General features: G+C 43.7%; 1 protein-coding gene across 2 annotated transcripts in view; it reads left to right on the forward strand.

The window, feature by feature from the left end:
• Positions 1 to 19,083, forward strand: part of UNC5C (unc-5 netrin receptor C) — a 409,388-nt gene that overhangs the window by 229,217 nt on the left and 161,088 nt on the right. For both annotated transcript variants that reach the window (XM_060187721.1, XM_060187722.1), the window contains exon 2: positions 11,570 to 11,791. In XM_060187721.1, coding sequence (XP_060043704.1) covers positions 11,570 to 11,791 — 222 coding nt within the window. The remainder of the gene's footprint in view (positions 1 to 11,569; positions 11,792 to 19,083) is intronic.

Raw genomic sequence — 19,083 nt, forward strand, 5'->3', positions numbered from 1 at the left:
CTTTGAAAAGTCCTTTTGTTAGGGTTTGCTGTATAGTTCCCAGTATCTTGTATATAGCTGTGCCACTGGTTGCCTCTGATCTACTTGGTCTAGGCTTTTGAGAGAGTCCGAATATCAAATAAACAGCCATTTGGTGGGGTCTTCAGTCCAGGGAAGCCTGGCCAGCATCCTGATGTCATCTGGAACCTGGTGGCTGAAAAGAGAGTTAACATACAAAGCCAAACAAATTGTTGAGCAATCATGGACCCAAAGGTTGGAATAGTGGAGAGGAAGTGTTAGGGGGGTACTCACTGCAAACTCTAGTGTACTTCTGCTTTCAGGTATATATTTTGCAGTAGTTTATGGATACGTGTGAACATATGCTCTCTCTCACAGAACCTGGTCTATATCTAGGTTTTAGGACTTTGTTAGAAAGTGAACCACCTGGGATGGAATTAGAGAATACTATGAAAGGAAAGGTCTCACCCGAGTAATGAAGCTGAAGGGTTGTCATTCCACACGTGAAGTCTCTGGACACAGTCTGAGCTGAAGCATGTTGAGGTGTCCTGGCTCTCCGCTTCCCCAGAGACCCACCCTACTAGGGAAAGAGAAAGGCAGACTGGGAGTATGGACCGACCAGTCAACGCCCATGTTCAGCGGGGAAGCAATTACAGAAGCCAGACCTTCCACCTTCTGCAACCCACAAAGACCCTGGGTCCATGCTCCCAGAGGGATAGAGAATGCGAAAGCTATCAGGGGAGGGGATGGGATATGGAGATTGGGTGGTGGGAATTGTGTGGAGTTGTACCCCTCCTACCCTATGGTTTTGTTAATTTATCCTTTCTTAAATAAAAAATAAAATTTAAAAAAAAAGAAATAGGTCGGGGTATGGATTCACCTGCCAGAGCTCATGTCCAGCAGAGAAGCAATTATAGAAGCCAGGCCTTCCAACTTCTACACCCTATGAAGAATTGTGGTCCATACTCCCAGAGGGATAAAGAATGGGGAAGCTCCCAATGGAGGGGTTGGGACATGGAACTCTGGTAGTAGGAATTGAATGGAATTGTACCCCTGTTATCTTACAGTCTTGTTAATTATTATTAAATCACCAATAAAAAAATTGAAAAAAAAGCAAAGAAAGACAACCTAAAGTGAAAGGAACTTATTTTATAACTAGGCAGATAGCATAATGGCTAATGCAAAGGACTCTCCTGCCTGAGGCTCCCAGGGTCCCCAGTTCAATCCCCAGCACCACCATCTGCCATAGCTGAGCAGACTCTGGTCTTCTCCCTGTTTGTATCTTGCTCTTTATCTCTCATTAAAATAATATTACTTAATAAATACTTGTATATCCCACCCTTAAAGGGATTTATTTTTCCTTTTTGTAATCACCAGAACTTCACTGCTACAGACTACTTTTTTCAGGTTGACTTTTAGTGAGAGAGAGGCTACAACACCAAATGTTTCCCCAGTGCCTTGGGGGTTATAGCATTGAAACAGGGTCACATGGGTGATAAAGCTGGTGCTTTCCCAGGTGAACTGTTGATCTGAAAATTGTCTTTTGAGACAGAGGTGCAAATAGAAAAAAAGATCCAAGCACCGAAAATTCCTTCCACGTGCTGGGAGCCAGCTTGAGCCTCTGTTGCACACTTGGCAAAGCAGCTTCTGTCTTGCTGACTGAGAAATGATGTGATCATCAGAAAACAGGAGTCATTTGGTCATCAAAAAGGAGAATATAGTTGAGACTTAAGATGTGTCAATCAGTATTGACAGATCCAGCAAACAAAGTAGTTGAGGCTTTGTAGCAGGGAAAATAAATTAAACAGGTAAGTTAGTGGTGAGGGGACTCCTTAGGGAGCAGGCTAATTTGAGACAGTACTAGTTAGTAAGAACCAGTAAAAGAGCATGGATGGCCTCTTCTTGGAGGGACACATTCAGATGGAATTGGGTGGGGAAGCCTCTCTCTTTGTCCAGGAGATGTCTGAAGCTGAAATGAGAAGGTGAGAGGAGAGAGGAGGTATTTCATGAAGGGAGGAAGGGCAAGTGTAGATGCTCTGGTGTAGGATGAGTTTCCTGTGTCCAAAGACAGAGAAGCCAGCCTGTCTGTCCAGGGTGAGGAAAAGACAGCAAGGCAAAGAGGCCGTACAGATGAGTGTCTTCCCAAGCCAAGCATCTGATTTCATCCTGGTCGATTCAAAGGCACAAGTGAGTATTTAGAAGTGGGAGGACGGAGGACTGGAAGGTGACCTGTGTGACACCATCTGAAAACTGAAGCCAATCTGTGGCTGCCATGCTCCAGGTAGAGGTGACAGGAGAGGACCTTGATCAGTATCTGCCATTAGCCAAGCAGCCAAGAAAGAAGAAAGGTTGAAGAAAGTAGGGTACAGTCCCCAAAAGAGAAGGGGGGCTCCACTAAGGAGGGCATGGAGCAAGTGTCAACTGAGGCTGGTGTAAAAATGGAAAGGAAAGTACACGGTGAAACTTGGACCAGGTGGGGTGTATTGCACCAAAGCAAAGGATTCTGGTAAAGGAGGGTACACAAGGGGCTAGGAGAGAATTTTAGGGTCCTTTGCAGGATTGTGGGAAAGGACCTAAATTGGAGTTGAGAATGTTCTACAGACAGTTATCATCATGGGGATGTGAGAAATTGTCCCCATGTGTCATCAACAGCTGTCCGTAAGCCATTCATAAGAAAAAAAAAAAGCGATGAAGGATAGAAGATGCCCTGTGTTCCCTCAGATCACACTCCTCTGTACAAATCTTGAGCTGCAAGGTATCAGCTCTTTCTTCTTGTTGAGATGGTAGATGACATTGATTAACTCACAGGTACTGTATCACCCCTGTTTTGCAGGGATGAATGTCACTTGGTCATGATGGGTTATTTATTCTCTTAATATATTGTTGGAACACATCAATTTGTGCCTAGAAAATGGGTACATTTTTTTTAACACCTTTATGACCTCTCTTAAGGTCAGGTTCAATTCTGTTCTGTTTTAGCTGGCCAACTGCCAGACTGGTCCCAGCCAATCCCAAGTAGGTGTGGACTTTTAGCCATAGGAATTTTACCTTAAGTGTGATGCCTCCAGTTTTGTTTTTTCTTCTCAAGATTATTTTGGCAATTCTAGGTCTTTTCTGGTTCCAGATAAACATTTGTAGCATTTGTTCTATTCTCCTAAAAAATGTGGTTGGGATCTTGATGGGGATAGCTTTAAATTTGTAGATGGCTCTGGATAATATATTCATTTTGATGATGATAATTCTTCTAAGCCATGAACATGGAATATCTTTCCACTTCTTTGTGTCTTTATCAGTTTCCTTGAGTAGTGACTCATAATTTTCAGTATACAAGTCTTTCACTTCTTTGGTTAGATTTACTCCTAGATATTTTATTGTTTTTGTTGTCCAGGAGTCACACATGTTTGCACTCACCGGTGTTTTGGTGGGTTCCTGAAGTCATTCTAGTCCTGTCTTGTTGTAGTCCCAGGTGGTCTTCTTTGGTATTCCTCTCTTTTCTTTTCTTTCCTTTTCTTTTCCTTTCTTTTCTTCCCTGCCTCCAGGGTTATTGCTGGGGTTTAGTGCCTGTACTATGAATCCACTACTTCTGGTGTCCATCCTCCTCCCCATTTTTATTGCATAGGGCAGAGAGAAATTGAGAGAGGGTATAATATAGAGAGGAGGAGAGAAAGCTAGATACCTGCAGACTTGCTTCACCTGCAAGTGTAAAGCCAGGGACTTGAACCAGGATCCTTGTGCAGGCTCTTGTGCTTTGTACTATGTTGTGCTTAACCCAGTGCACCACAACCCGACCCCTTCACTCTCTATGTCCTTCGGTCTCTCAGCTCTGTCAAAGAAAACGAAATGGATGCAGGGGAGTGGTGGGGTCACTGTGTGTTGTTAATATTTCGGAAGGCTCTTCCCGGCCGGGCTGGCTTGCTTCACAGCGGGTAACAGAGACGCGGAGACAACGGCTGGGCAGGGAAGCTGTATTTCTTTATTCAGGAACAACGATTCATAAACTAAGACAAACTAATCACCAAACAGAACTCTGCTGTCTCTTTGCGGCGGCACAAAAATTCTCTCTTACTCTCGAACTCTGGAACTCTGCAACTCTCATACTGGGGAACCCTCTGAAACTCTTCCACTGTGGAACTCTCTCTTACTCTGTAACCCTGAAACTCTTGAACTCAGGAACTCAGGAACCCTCTCCCTTACTCTGGAACTCAGGAACTCTCTGACTCAGGAACCCTCTCTCGGGGTTCCTTGGGGCGGGGCCAAGCAGGCCCACGAAATTAACAGGACTCATCCAATTCTCTTGGCGGGGGAGGGCTAGAACAAACCAATGTAAAGCATACGACAATTCCCCCTTTTCTTTTTAACTAAATGACTATAGTATCAAGGGTGTGGGGTGAACAGAAACATATATAACAAAAACCAGCATGTTGCCAAGGGAAGGCCTGAGGGGGCCATATCTGAAAAAAAAACATTTCTTGCCTCTGGGGGGCTACTTGCCTCGACGGGCAATTGCATGGGGGTGGGGAACGGCCTAGAGTCCCACAGGCAGCTGGCTGCAACTTACTTACTATGAAACAAAACTTGTTATTAGCATATCTACTGCAGGATCCAACGTTTCTAATAGAGAAGGAATTTGAGACTTTTACATATCAACAACGTCTTTTAACCTTTTGTTACACCCATTCAAGATGGAGACACACCCTAGGTGTGGGCCGGAGAGGAAACCTCAGGCATGAGAATAATTAGCATAGCCATTGTGCGATCTACCATTTCTAATAGAGAAGGTAGTGTTTTACATATCAACAAGTCTATTTAACCTTTTGTTTAGACCAACTTAGTTAAAATATATTGATTGTTAACTAATTTTTACCTCAGACTTTAAATGTAAGTTAATTTTTATCTTTATGAGAATTACATTGAAAACCTTTTTCATTTAACTTTGACTAGTAAGAATTTAGCCTTAAAGCTACTGTTTACCAAACTTTAAACATACACATAAACATGGTCATTAATACATAAGGAGAGAAACCTTTGTTATGAAGACATGTCATTTTAAACACGAATTTAAATCTGTACTGTCTTAGTTGTTGGGGGGGGGGGTTCACCATCCGGAGGTGGCTTCCCGCGCAGCTTCACTTTTAGGAATTGCAGGTTGCGATCTCTGCACAAATCTCTGCGTACTCCAGCTTGTCTGCCTTCAGACCGGACCGGCGGCTGGAGATCTCCTGTGCCCAGTTTCGGCAGGGAGCCCGGGGATCCGGGAGGCCCGGGATGGTTCCAGAATTCATAGCAAGAGGGCAGGCAGGCCAGTTTTGTAGAAGGTGTGGGCCTAGGTGCCCAGGGGTGGCAGCCATGATAGGCCGCTGCGGCCCTGCCCCCTGGCCCTGCCATGTCTGCTGCCCTGCTCGCAGTGGCCAAGCAGTGTGGAGGGATCACGCGTCCAGTGCCCTGCGCCACGCGGTGGAGAGCCGGCTCCTGTGGGCTGGCCTCGGGCTCTTGCGTGTTGGCATCGGGCTCCAGCGTGTTGGCATTGGGCTCCAGCATGTTGGTGTCAGCCTCCTGCGGGCTGCGGGGCTGCGGGGCTGCGGGCGCAGTGCGCGGGGTTGTCTGGGCGCAGCCGGCTGGCTGGCTGTTTAACCAGGTGGAAATGGCAGCTCCGTGCCTCGCCTCCCTCCCGCTGGCTCTTCCCGCTGGCTGTTCTGAGTTTGCCCGAGCGAGTGGAAACCACAGAGTGGTCCAGAGATGAATGTTCCAGAAACAGCAAAACAGTCTCGTGAAGAAAGAGCAGAGGCCTTTGGAGATCTCTTCACAAGCAGAAGAGAAGGCCATAGTGTATAGGTAGCCAATTTGTCTTTACTTATCTGAGAGATGCGCAGGTCAGGTCCACGTGGGCGCCATTTGTTGTTAATATTCGGACCTGGCTGGGCGGGTTGGCTTCACAGGCAGGTAACAGAGACGCGGAGATAACGGCTGGGCAGGGAAGCTGTATTTCTTTATTCACAAACAACGATTCATAAACTAAACCAAACTAATCACCAAACAGAACTCTGCTGTCTCTTTGCAGCGGCGCAAGCACTCTCCCTTTTTCTCTGGAACTCGGGAACTCTCCAACTCTGGAACTCTGGTACTGGGGAACCCTCTGAAACTCTTCCACTGTGGAACTCTCTCTTACTCTGTAACCCTGAAACTCTTGAACTCAGGAACTCAGGAACCCTCTCCCTTACTCTGGAACTCAGGAACTCTCTGACTCAGGAACCCTCTCTCGGGGTTCCTTGGGGCGGGGCCAAGCAGGCCCGCGAAATTAATAGGACTGATCCAATTCTCTTGGCGGGGGAGGGCTAGAACAAACCAATGTAAAGCATACGACAAAAAGCATACTAAAAAGCATACTAGACCCCCACGGCAAGAGCCTCCGAATTTTAACAACAACTGTGTGTACAGCTACCAAGTTCCATTAATCACTCTGCTAACCAGTAAACAAACAAACAAACAAGGGGCCAGACGGTGGCACACCTGGTTAAGTGCATACAGTATAAGTGCAAGGACCTGCATAAGGATCCATGTTTGAGCCCCCACTCCCCACCTGCAGGGAGGACGTTTCAGTAGCATTGGTGAAGTAGGTCTACAGGTGTCTCTCTTTCTCTCTTCTTCTGTCTCCCCCGTCCCCCTCAATTTCTCTTTGTCAGTGACCAGAGGCAAAAGTAAATAAATATATTATATATATACTTTATATATATATATTTCAAATATACTTTTAAAAATATATACTTTTTCATATATATATATATATATATAGATATATATATATGAAAAAGTAGAAGAGATCAAGAAGACATAAACTAAATAGGAGACTTTTCACCCAGTTGTATGCCACAGAGTGTGCTAACTCCATGCCACCATTAAGAATATATATGCCTGACTTCACACATATTTATTCAAAAGCAGATAGAGTTTATTTCTTGTGGAGTTAGAAATCATTTTGTACTTCCAGCCGGTGCAGTACCTTTAAGGCAGTATACAGTCAGCTATTTAAATTTAAATGATGGATCCATTAGTATGCTGCTTGAAATATAGACCATGTTCTTTGTCTTCCAAAGGATATTTTAATCAAAATATTAAAAAATAAGCTGGGGTCTCATAGAGGTACTTAATTCTAGTTGCCTCTCGCTATGATAGATCATGAATTTTCTCTCTGATGGATGGGGAGACAAATGCAGATAAAATTAGCTTTGCAGTCATTCATTTTAAATTGCTCTTGAATCATTTGGAAGTAAATTCCATTTCAGAAGAATACGCTTCAGGTCTCAGACAAAAAGGATAATGGTCCTATATTTTATGATATAAGCAATAATAATTTAAGACTTGTGATTCTGAAGTATAGAAAGTTCTGTATGAAGCTGAAGAAAATAAAGGCTTGATAGATAGTCACAGAGCCAGGCAAACCTCTAAAAGCTTCCCAGACTAGTGTTTTTCACAGTGTAATATTTTCTGTCAGGAATTAGATGAAATGAAAGCATGTAATCCAAGTAATTCAGAGAGCAAAGTTTTTGTTGATAGGTATCAATGGGAAAAAAAGCCAAAACCAAAAAATCCCCCTGTAAAATAGCAGGAAGGAAAAGGATGAGATGTGCCTGGGGTCAAGGTAAGAATGGCACCAGGGCTGAAACAGCTCACCTGGACAGTGCACTGCTTTTGCCATGTGTGGGACCCAGCTTCCAGCTCAGCCCCTGCTGCATTGAAGGAAGCTTCAATGCTATGGCCTCTTCCACTATCTATTTTGCCTTTCTGCCTCTGTGCAAAATAAATAAATAAATAAACAAAATAAGAATGACACCGCTGTTATTGAGTCAAGGTAGAAAGTGGGAAAGTAAAGTGTTGGGAGAGAGTGGTAGTGGATGATGATGTCACCTCTGGATCAGATGTGCATATTGAACTCAGTGCACCAAGCAAATCCAGCTCTGGAAATTGCTTTGCTCCTTTCCATAGACACAGCAAAATATGTCATCAGCTTAACTGGCTGCCTCTTTTTGACCAAAGAACAGTACAGCAGCTGTCAGTGATTCAGTAGTGCCTTTGGACACAATACAGCTTAGAGCCCTGTGGGGTACTGCTAGGGATGAGTCCTCAGCCTGAAGTTACTGCTCGGCATTGCTCTAATGACCAGCATTCACAACACTGTAGGACTGTCTTCAGATACTTAGGTTAACAGGACCAGTAAAGTAGCTCCCCTGGTGGGGGATGAGCAGTGGCTCACCTGGTTGGGCACACATGCCCCCAGTCTAGCTTTCAGTCCCCTCCTGCAGAACAAAAGCTTTTCAAGTAGTGAAAAGGGCTGTGGGTCTCTCTCTCTCTCTCTCTCTCTCTCTCTGTCTGTCTCCCCCTCCCCTCTTGATTTCTGGCTGTGTCTATCCAATAAACAAAGATAATACAAAAAAAAAAAAAATCAAAAGGGAGATGGGCAGTAGTGCAGTTGGTTAAGCCTAGGTGGTGCAAAGCACGAGGACTGGCCTAAGGATCCCGGTTCTAGCTCCCGGCTTCCCACCTGCAGGGGAGTGCTTCACTGGTGGTGAAGCAGGTCTGCAGGTGTCTGTCTTTCTCTTCCCCTCTCTGTCTTCCCCTCCTCTCTCCATTTCTCTCTGTCCTATCCAGCAACAACAACATCAATAATAACTACAACAATAAAACAACAAGGGCAACAAAAGGGAATGAATAAATAAATAAATATATAAAAAATCAAAAGAAGAAAGAAAGAAAAGAAATAGCAACTGGATAGTGTGCTGCTGCTTTGCCATGTTCATGACCCCAGTGGAACCCGGCCCCTGCTGCCTTGAAGGAAGCTTCAGTGCCATGGTCCCTGGAGCCTCTCCCTCCACCTCCTCCTCCTTCTTTCCACCTACAAAAAGAAGTAGTGGGGTTTTAGAGAACATGTAATTACCCTAATTAGCAGGGAGCTAGGAAGAGAGTTCCAAGCAGGATCCACACTCATCAGTGTGTCATTTTAGTTCCCATGCAATAGACTGTCAGGATCTGACATGTGCAGCAGGGTTCATCCTGGGCGGAGGAGCAGCACTGTTATAGAGGTCCTGTGATGGGCTTAATGCCCCATCATCACCATCATAGTTATTTCTCCACTCGGACAAGAACCCCTGATTTTCCATTCTGCATGGATCACAGATTTTCTTTTTCAATTATCTTTACTTATTGCATAGAGATAGCCAGAAATTCAGAGGGTAGGGGGAGATAGAGAGGGAGAAAGAGACACCTGCAGCCCTGTTTCACCACTTGAAAAGCTTTCCCTCTGCAGTAGAGGACTGGTGACTCAAACCTTCCTTGCACTTTGTAATGTATGCACTCAACCAGGTGTGCCACCAGGTGTGCTCAGGTCACAGGGATTTTTCAGCCATGTTACAAGTGTAGATCTCACCACCTTGCAGTTAAATACTAAAGAACCTTGCAAAACATTTAAGAATGGTCAAAGCTAGAATTGTGTGCTGACTCACCTGGTAGAACGAACATGTTACCAAGCCCGAGGACCTGAGTTCAAGCCCCCAATCCCCACCTGCAGGGGGTAACTCCAGGAGTGGTGGAATAATGCTGCAGGTGTCTTTCTCTCTGTATCTCTCCCCACTCCCTCACTTTTTTTTCTACCTTCAGGATTGTTGATGGGGCTCAGTGCCTGCACTATGAATCCACTGTTCAGTAGCTTTTTTTTTTTTTCATTTTTTTGGACAGGACAGAGAAACTGAGAGAGGAGGGGGAGGGAGAGAGACACCTGCATACCTGCTTCACTGCTTGTGAAGCTTCCCTGCTACAGGTGGGGAGCAGAGGCTTGAATCGGGATCCTTGCTCTGGTCCTTGCACTTTGTACTATGTGCATTTAAACGAGTGCACCACCACCTGGCCCTCCCTCATTCTTTATCTTCCTTCCTTCCTTCCTTCCTTCCTTCCTTCTTTCCTTCCTTCCTTCCTTTCTTCCTTCCTTCCTATCACAAAGATACTTAGTTCTGCATTATGGTAGTGCTGGGGATTGAATCTGGAACATAACCCTCAGGCATGAGTTTGTTGCCATCCATAAGCTTCTATGTTCTATCTGCAGCCTCACACTCTCAATTTTTCTTTCACTTTATAACAAAAGGTAGAAGAGAGAGAGAGAGAGAGAGAGAGAGAGAGAGAGAGAGAGAGAGACTGACTGATAGGAATAGTTGAGCCCTACAGGCGCTGAACTCAATCCTGGTGGTAAAAAAAAAAATGATCGAAGTTGTCATTAGTATAATATCAGTGCTTTGATAAGATTGTGACTGACCTTGAATAAATTGCCCAGTGCTAATACTGCATCTGTGAAAAGCAAGAGTATAAAAATGTGACTTTTGAAACAGCTCACTTGGATAGTACACCGCTTTGTCATGTGCACAACCCAGGTTAAGCTTCTAGGGCCTCTCCCTCCCCCTCCCCCACCCCTCCCCCTCTCTCTTTCCCTGTGTCAATCTCTCTCTCTCCCCCCCTTTTTTGTTTCTATCATATATATAAAATTTAGTGACTGCTTATCTTCAGAGGGATTTCATTCCAGTATTCAGCATTTGTTATACATTGCTGGCATTAAAAACCCAGAATTGTTGCATAGAATCATTGGCAAAAATGGACAAATTGATTCCTCTCTCTGCGTGTGGAGCAAAAGCACAGGGCAGATGTCCTAAATCTCCCCGGAGAAGCTTGGATCTGAGGCTGTGTGCTATAGATAATTTTCTCTTAGTTAAGTGCAAATCATTATAACCTGGTTGAATGTTTCAATGTGCAAAAGTTTCCTTTTGTCATTTTGGTGGAAGAGAATTTGCTGGCTTGTTTGTTAAAAATGACTTATTAAAATAAACAAAGAAAGCTTGAACATAAGACTTCATGCTTTTAAATCCAGTGCTCTAGACACAGTACACCCCACCCCATCCCCAAGCTAGTGTCTCCTTCTGTCTATGTGGAAAAGTCAATCTGGCTTATGGTCCATTGGAAAAGAAACTAGGTTGGGAGTGACAGTGTCTGTAGACACCTAGCCTGGGGAGATGAGAGGCTGTATCTGTGTGATAATGACTGTATTGAAAACAATTGGACCCCCAATAAAGGGAAATGAGAAAATAAGGGAAAGTCAGCCTGAAGCTGTGAAGCCCTAGTGATGACCAAAGAGAGAGAGAAAGAGGGAGGGGGATTCATAGATGGTGGCACACCTGCTTGAGTGCACAGGCTATGATGTACAAGAATCTAGGTTCAGCTACACAAGCTCAGGCCCAGGGGGAAGTGGCATGGTGGGTCCAGGGAGAAGGTGAGCAGGCAAGGGCAGCAGGAACAGAGAACTTCTGCCAGACACTGGCTTAAATCACTTCCTGCACACCCACAATCCCTTGTGAGTTTGCACAAGTCCGTAGTATGTTTGTCAGGCTGATGTCACCCATGTGCTAATTACCTTCACTTCCCAACACCAGCCTACCTAGATCCTTTATGAATTGTGTTTGTGCAGCAAATCAAATGTACATGGACATGTGTGTGTGTGTGTGTGTTTTAACCCTTTCCTCTTTCTTTCTGTCTTGCCCAGATGATGACTTTTTTCACGAACTCCCAGAAAGTTTTCCTTCAGACCCCCCGGAGCCTCTGCCCCACTTCCTCATTGAGCCAGAAGAGGCCTATATCGTGAAGAACAAGCCAGTGAACCTTTACTGTAAAGCCAGCCCCGCCACGCAAATCTATTTCAAGTGCAACAGTGAGTGGGTGCACCAGAAGGACCACACCGTGGATGAGAGGGTGGATGAAACTTCTGGTGAGTTTTCCCTGGTCCTTAAAGGGCTGCTGAGAACCAGGAGCTCAGCATTGTATCATTGTATACAATGATACAATGTATCAATTGTATCAATACAATGTATCATTGTATCATTGTATCATTGTATTGCTCTGTTCTCCTCCTTTGTGGAACTGAGAAGGCAGCTGTGCTTTGTCAAACAGCTTTGGATCAGCCTGGCTGTGCTCTTGGGGCTCTTCTTTCACTCAGTGTATGGTCAGATAGGAGCAGTCAATTCTGACTAGAGTCCTACTGGAATGACCTGGAGTTATGGCAGTGGGAGATGCCTCACTAGGCAGCATTCATGCCTTGTGTTTGGGGTCCAGTATCATACTGAAGCACCATGGGTGGCACCCAGGAGTTCTGTGCATGGTGGGGATGGACTATGGAGTCCCTCTTCTCTCTCTCTCTCTTTTTTCGTATCTTTCTTTATTTGATAGAGACAACCATAAATTGAGAGGAAGGGAAGGATAGAGAGCAACAGAGAGACACCCACATCACTGTTTCACCACTTGTGAAGTTTTCCCCCTACAGGCTGAGTCTGGGGGCTTGAACCTGGGTCCTTGCACATTGTAACACGTGTGCCCAACCAGGTCCACCACCACCTGGCCTTAAGTCCCATTTCTCTCTGTGCCTCTCCCGTTATCCTTTTACTCTCTCTCTCACACATCCTCTCCCTCTCTCTCTCTCTCCCTCTCTCCCTCTCTCTCTCTCTCTCTCTCTCCTAGGTTCATTTATCAGTACCACATAAAAAAAAAAAAAGCACAAAATTCATGTTTATAAAGCTCAGTAGTGAGATTAAAGACTGAATTAATCTTCAATGTCTTAAACCTGCCCTGGATTTTACTTGTGTGCTCAGGAGGTGTCAGGTCTCTGTGTCCTGAAAGGTGAATTTCACCTGTCTAGGTCACTGTGGAGTTCTCATTCACACACACTGCTGGTAACTGTGGGGCCTCTGAGAAGTGTTTTAAAATGGGAGTGAAATAAGCCAAAAAGAGAAGAATGAATATGTGATGATTTCACTCATAGACAGAAGTTGAGAAATAAGAACGCAAAGCAGACTTGGACTGGAGTGTGTACTACACCAAAATAAAGAACTCTGGGATGTGAGGGGGATTCAGTTCCTAGAAGAGGTCGGGGGGGAATGGGGTTAGATTTTAATGTGGAAAACTGAGAAAAGTCACACATGTACCAACTGCAGTATTTTACTCTTGACTGTAAACCATTAATCCCCCTAATCTAAAAAAAATATATTTTTTAATTATATTATTACTACTAGGTTAATTGCTGGATTTTGGTACCTGCATGAGGAATCTACCACTCCCCTTGGCAGTATTTTGGGGTTTTTGTGTGTTTGTTTTATCTCCACCCTTTTTTTTTAATTTCATAAGACAGAAAGAAATTAAGAGGGGAGGGGGAGACAGAGAGGAAGAGATACACCCATAGTATTTGCTTCACTGCCCATGAAGCTTATCTCCTGCACGTGGGGACCAGGAGCTTGAACTTGGATCCTTGTGCATGGTGATGCATTCAATTAAGATGGTGCACCACCGCCTGACCCCAGAATAAGCACTTCTTCATTTTCAATTCCCTTTGCAAATATCTCTGCCTACCACAATGAAATATCATGTGACTATCAAATACAGCTTTTCCTGAGTTCATGCTTATAACTAAATACTGGATTAACCTGGCTAGCATAGAGAATTAGCTAACACTTGACAGACATCCCAATCAAAGCCTCTCACTTAAAGAGTGACTGAGGTCCTGGAGCAAAAGGAACAGATCAGGCTGATAGAGTGGACTGAGAAGTCTAGTAAGGCATGGGCTGTGCTAATGATGGTCTCAGGGAGTGAAAGGCAGCTCACTCAGCTGTCAGGGTGCCCAGGGTCTACCAGCTGAGAACAGTGAGGTACTGGGGATTCTGCTGCAGTCACTGGCTTCACGGAATCCCAACTCCCAGTCTAATTACTCTGCAAATCACTCCACCAGATGTGCACAGAAACTCAGGCGAATTGAGTTTTAGCAATTTCCGCTCCTCATTTGTAAAACTCTCAGGCAAGAATGTTTGAAAGGTAAGAGGAACAAAATTTAAGGCAGAGCCTTACTGAAGTCATCAAGTTGCCGGTAAGGAAAGATTAATGGCATTAACAAAAAATGCTTGTGTAGGAAGATGAGAAATAAGAACAAAGCTATGCTGATAGTAGCCATTTCTGGGAGTTTCATGCTGTGTTAATCATCTTAGTAAAACATAACATGTTTTAAAAAAAGCTACTTTCTTTTTTTGTAAAACATTTGATTTTTTTTTTTTTTCCCTCCAGGGTTATTGCTGGGCTCGGTGCCTGCACCATGAATCCACCGCTCCTGGAGGCCATTTTTCCCCCTTTTTGTTGCCCTAGTTGTTGCAGCCTCGTTGCGGTTATTATTATTGCCATTGTTGACGTTGCTTTGTTGTTGGATAGGACAGAGAGAAATGGAGAGAGGAGGGGAAGACAGAGAGAGGGGGAGAGAAAGATAGACACCTGCAGACCTGCTTCACCTCCTGTGAAGCGACTCCCCTGCAGGTGGGGAGCCGGGGGCTCAAACCGGGATCCTTAGGCCGGTCCCTGCGCTTTGCGCCATGTGCGCTTAACCCACTGTGCCACCGCCCGACCCCCGAACATTTGATTTTTTTTTTGGCTTTCTCTCTTTTCTTTTTATTGATTTAATAATGATTGACAAGATTAAGGGAACAATTCCACACAGTTCCCACCATCAGAGTTCCCTATCCCATCTCCTCCATTGGGAGCTTCCCTATTCTTTATCCCTCTGGGAGTATGGACTCAGGATTGTTATGTGCAGAAGGTGGAAGGTCTGTCTTCTGTAATTGCTTCTCTGCTGGGCACGGGCATTGTCAGGTCAATCTATACTTCCCAACCAAAGCATTCTATTTTTATTATTTCCACATCAGAATAATATTGGGTGGTCCAGGAGGTGGTGCAGTGGCTAAGGCACTAGACTCTCAAGCATGAGGTCCCGAGTTCAATCCCCGGCAGCACATGTGCCAGAGTGATGTATGGTTCTTTTTCTCTCTCCTATCTTTCTCATTAATAAATAAATAAAATCTTTAAAAGAAAAAAAGAACAGTATTGGATGCATCCATGATACAAAATACCAGTTCATTATGAAGTGACCAAAAGTATATTTTTAAGCCCAGATGTCTGACCTGTTTTCAGTCAATTCTGGGTGACAGATAGCTTGGGGATGGTTGTATAGATTCAGATACCTACACACTCCTGTTGTGGCTTGTAAGTGGAATAGAATACAATATAGATCTCAGTGCATTGCATCTTTATCACCAATTTTAAGAGAAGAGTAGTATCTAACAAAATACTGGCATACTGGGAGCATTTGTTACATTTAATACCAGAAAAAGGATGAATATACCAGTCCCATTGGATAATAATCTCCATATACCATCCACTGCCACTTCACAAGGTAGACAACTAAAAGATAGATAATTTTGAGACAGCAGAATGCTATCATTTGTGAAAAGTAGTATGTGCACATCTGGAAATTTTAAACAGTTTTGAAGGGAAATTGAGAATGCTAAGAGAATATAGAAAAAATACTGGCCAGGGGGACAGGTGGTGGCTCTCCTAGTTAAGCGTACACATTCCAGTGCACATGGACTCAGGCTCAAGCTCCTGGTCCCTACTTGTAGGAAGGAAGTTTCTCAAGTGGTGAAGCAGGGCGGCCGGTGTCTCTCTGTCTCTCTCCCTCTCTATCTCTTCCTCTCCTCTCATTTTCTTTTTTATTTTAAATATTTATTTATTCCCTTTTGTTGCCCTTGTTGTTTTATTGTTGTAGTTACTATTGTTGTTGTTATTGATGTTGTTGTTGGATGGGACAAAGAGAAATGGAGAGAGGAGGGGAAGACAGAGAGGGGGAGAGAAAGATAGACACTTGCAGACCTGCTTCACCCCCTGTGAAGTGACTCTCCTGTAGGTGGGGAGCTTATGGTAGTGCTGGGGATTGAACCTGGGCCCTCAGAGCCTCAGGCATGAAAGTCTTTTACAGAACTATTATACTGTCTCCCCAGCCCCATAACCCACAACTTCTGTATTCAGTTGCCTGTGAATCATCATTTAGATTGATTCCATGATTTCACTGTTATAAACAGCCCAAGTAAGAATATAGTGGTACATATATTCTTACTTAATAGCTATTTTTAAGACTTTTTTTTGCCTGTCTGGGACTCAGTGCCTGCACTATAAACCCACTGCTTCCAGTGGCTATTTTTTGTCCCCATTTTATTGGGTAGGACAGAGAGAAATTAAGAAAGGAGGGGAGAGACAGAGAGATACCTGCAGACCTGCTTCACCGCTTTTGAATTGACTGTCCTGTAGGTAGGGAGCCGGGGTCCTGAAGCAGGATCCTTGTGCAGGTCATTGTGCTTCATACTATGTGCCCTTAACCTGATGCACCACTGCCCAGCCCCCTATTTAATAGTTATTTAAAATTCAAAGTGTTTGATTTTATCATAGTTCAACATAAAGCAATTACCAGATCCATTTAATGAATTCAAACAGAGACTAGGAAATACCCAAACACCTAGTACATCTTCTAATATGTTATAGTCTCTCAGTTACTGAGAGAAATCACTTATTCAATACAGGCAGAAAGCACAATGTATTCAACTGGAAAAAATGGAGAAGGAAAGATAATGGTGGGAGTAAGTATAAGATTCAATTGGAGGAGTGAAAAGAACCAGAAAAACTAGATAGCTTAGATTATATCTCATTTTTTCTAAGAAAATAAATTCTAAATGTAATGACTTAATGTCATCATCATCATCATCACTGTATTTTCTTCTTTTTTTGTGTGTATTTTATTGATTGGTTGATAGATTCCAGTGGTCGATAAAGCCTTTGATAATGATGACCAAAATCTGGGACCCATCTAGAAAAACATTTTTAAGTTTAAATATCCAAAACAAGGAACCCACAAAGATAGGAACAGGTGGACAGGACCCAATGCAGAAGGGTGGAGAAGGATTTAAGTTGATGGTGGGAGTGGTGTGGAGACACCTACCACAGGCAGATGAAAAATTCTACCCACGCATCAACTATTGTCTTGTAAACCATCATATCCCCAACAAAGTTATTTGGGAAAAGAAATAAAAGGCATGTGCAGTGAGCCAAAGGTTGAACTCTCAAACATGAGGTCCCAACTTTGATCCCTGGCATGACATGTGCAAGGAACCTTTCTTCTTTCTCTTTTTCATAAACATATATGAACACATGGTAAGTAGTGATCTAAGGAGACACTGTGGCATGCAGAGGTGCATAAAGAATGTCCCATAATGGAGGCCAGGTGGTGTACACCTGGTTGAGTGCACGTTACAATGCTCAAGGATCTGGGTTCAAGCCCCTGCTCCCCATCCATAGGGGCGATACTTCACAAGCGGTGAAGCAGGTCTTCAGGTGTCTTTTTCTCTCTCCCTCTCTACTTCCCCCTCCTCTCTCAATTTCTCTTAGTCATGTCCCATAAAATGGATATAGTTCCACACCACACATGCCACCAACTCTATTCCCAACCTCCTAACTCAGAAAAGTAATCACTAGGGACTTAGGGATTTTTAAGAGCAAGAAATGTTAGGAAAGTTTAAGTCTTTGACTAGATTACCACTCAGGAAAAATTTCCTAGCATTTTAAAAATCCGTTTGATTCTGAGATGATAGGAGAGAGAAAAGTTACAGAAAATAAGTGCCTGTGTGTTAAACCCACTGCTCCTAGTGGTCATTTGTTCTTTTTTAAACAAGTTTCATTTATTTATAGTTGGATAGAGACAGAGAAAAATTGAGAGGGGAGAGGAGATAGAGAGGGAAAGAGACAGAGAGACATCTGCAGCCCTGCTTCACCACTCGTGAAGCTTTCCTTCTGCAGGTGGGGACAAGGTGTTTGAACCCAGGTCCTTGAGCACTGTAATATGTGTGCTTAACCAGCTGTGCCACCGCCTGCCCCGATTTTTTCTTTTATTTGATAGGATAGAGAGAAATTGAGATGCAATGGGAGAGGCAATCTTGCAGAACCACATGATGTCTTGTAAACCACCCGCCCCCCAAACACATACCCTGAACCCTGGGCCTTGGGCTCTGTAATGTGTATGCTATATTGGGTGCATTGCTCCCAGTCCCAATAAGTAAATCTCTTTAAAAAAAAAAAAGCATTTGTATTTCTTACACATATGTGAGTAAATAAAGAAAACTATAAAACTGAATAGACCATATGTTAGGTAGTTGGGAGATCTTCAATAATCAAAGACTGTCAATTTGGTTATACAGCAGTAGGGACCTGTGCTCCTTTACAACATCACGCAATCTCCTGAAGATGGATGGACACATCTGTAAGAAAAACAGCAGGTTTGCCTGCTTGCTTTCTGTTTACTTGAAGTCATCGCAGCCTCTGTTTCCATGGTATCCACGATTCACTACCAAATAAATAAATAAATAATAAAGAAAAAAATCACTCTTCTATGAAGAATCAAGGGAGTTTCAAAAACCTAGGTCCCCAAGATTTTCCTTGTTACCCTTTAATTCTTCTATTAACAACATCGCAGGGGCAAGGCAAGAATCATAGAAAGAGCTCCGAGCCTCAGAGTGAACACATCCTGTGTGGTGTACCATGCAGTCTCCACAGGCATCTTGAGACATAATTTTAGGATCCTCCTTTTGTAAAGAAGAAACTTGACACTCAGCAGAATGAAGAAGCTGTCTTGCCCTGAATCACATAACTAAGTGTGGACAGAATCAGCATATGAGGTCAAGACAAAAAAATAAAAAAATAAAAAAAACAGAACAAAACAAAGCAAAACTTGTAAAGCAAAATCATTCCTTTTCTTAGAAGAGACAATCTGTTGGGGAATGTGAGGCAAACATGTCTTTCTTCTTTTTTACTTGCACTTTTTTTTTCTTGTTAAGATAAAGAAAGAGAAAGTAGAGAGAGGGAGAAAGTAGAAGAGAGCCCACAGCACCAAAACTTCCTTCAAGGCAGTGGAGATCAGTCTAGAACCTGGGCCACACAGATGGTAAAGCAGCACTTTGTCCAAGTGAGCTGTTTGACCAGTCCACATCTGCCTTCTTACCTTGTGTCAAATGTGTCATCTGTGGGGCCCTGTGACAGTGTCAGTGTCATAGCTGCAGCTGGTGCTCAGCTCATGGCTGTTTTCATTCTTGAAAGTCTTCAGCATTTGACTGGTTAGCAAAGGATGGACCTTATTAGGAAAAAGAATGAAAA

Source organism: Erinaceus europaeus, chromosome 3 (genome assembly GCF_950295315.1).
Source record: "Erinaceus europaeus chromosome 3, mEriEur2.1, whole genome shotgun sequence".
In the NCBI taxonomy this organism is placed as follows: Eukaryota; Metazoa; Chordata; class Mammalia; order Eulipotyphla; family Erinaceidae; genus Erinaceus; species Erinaceus europaeus.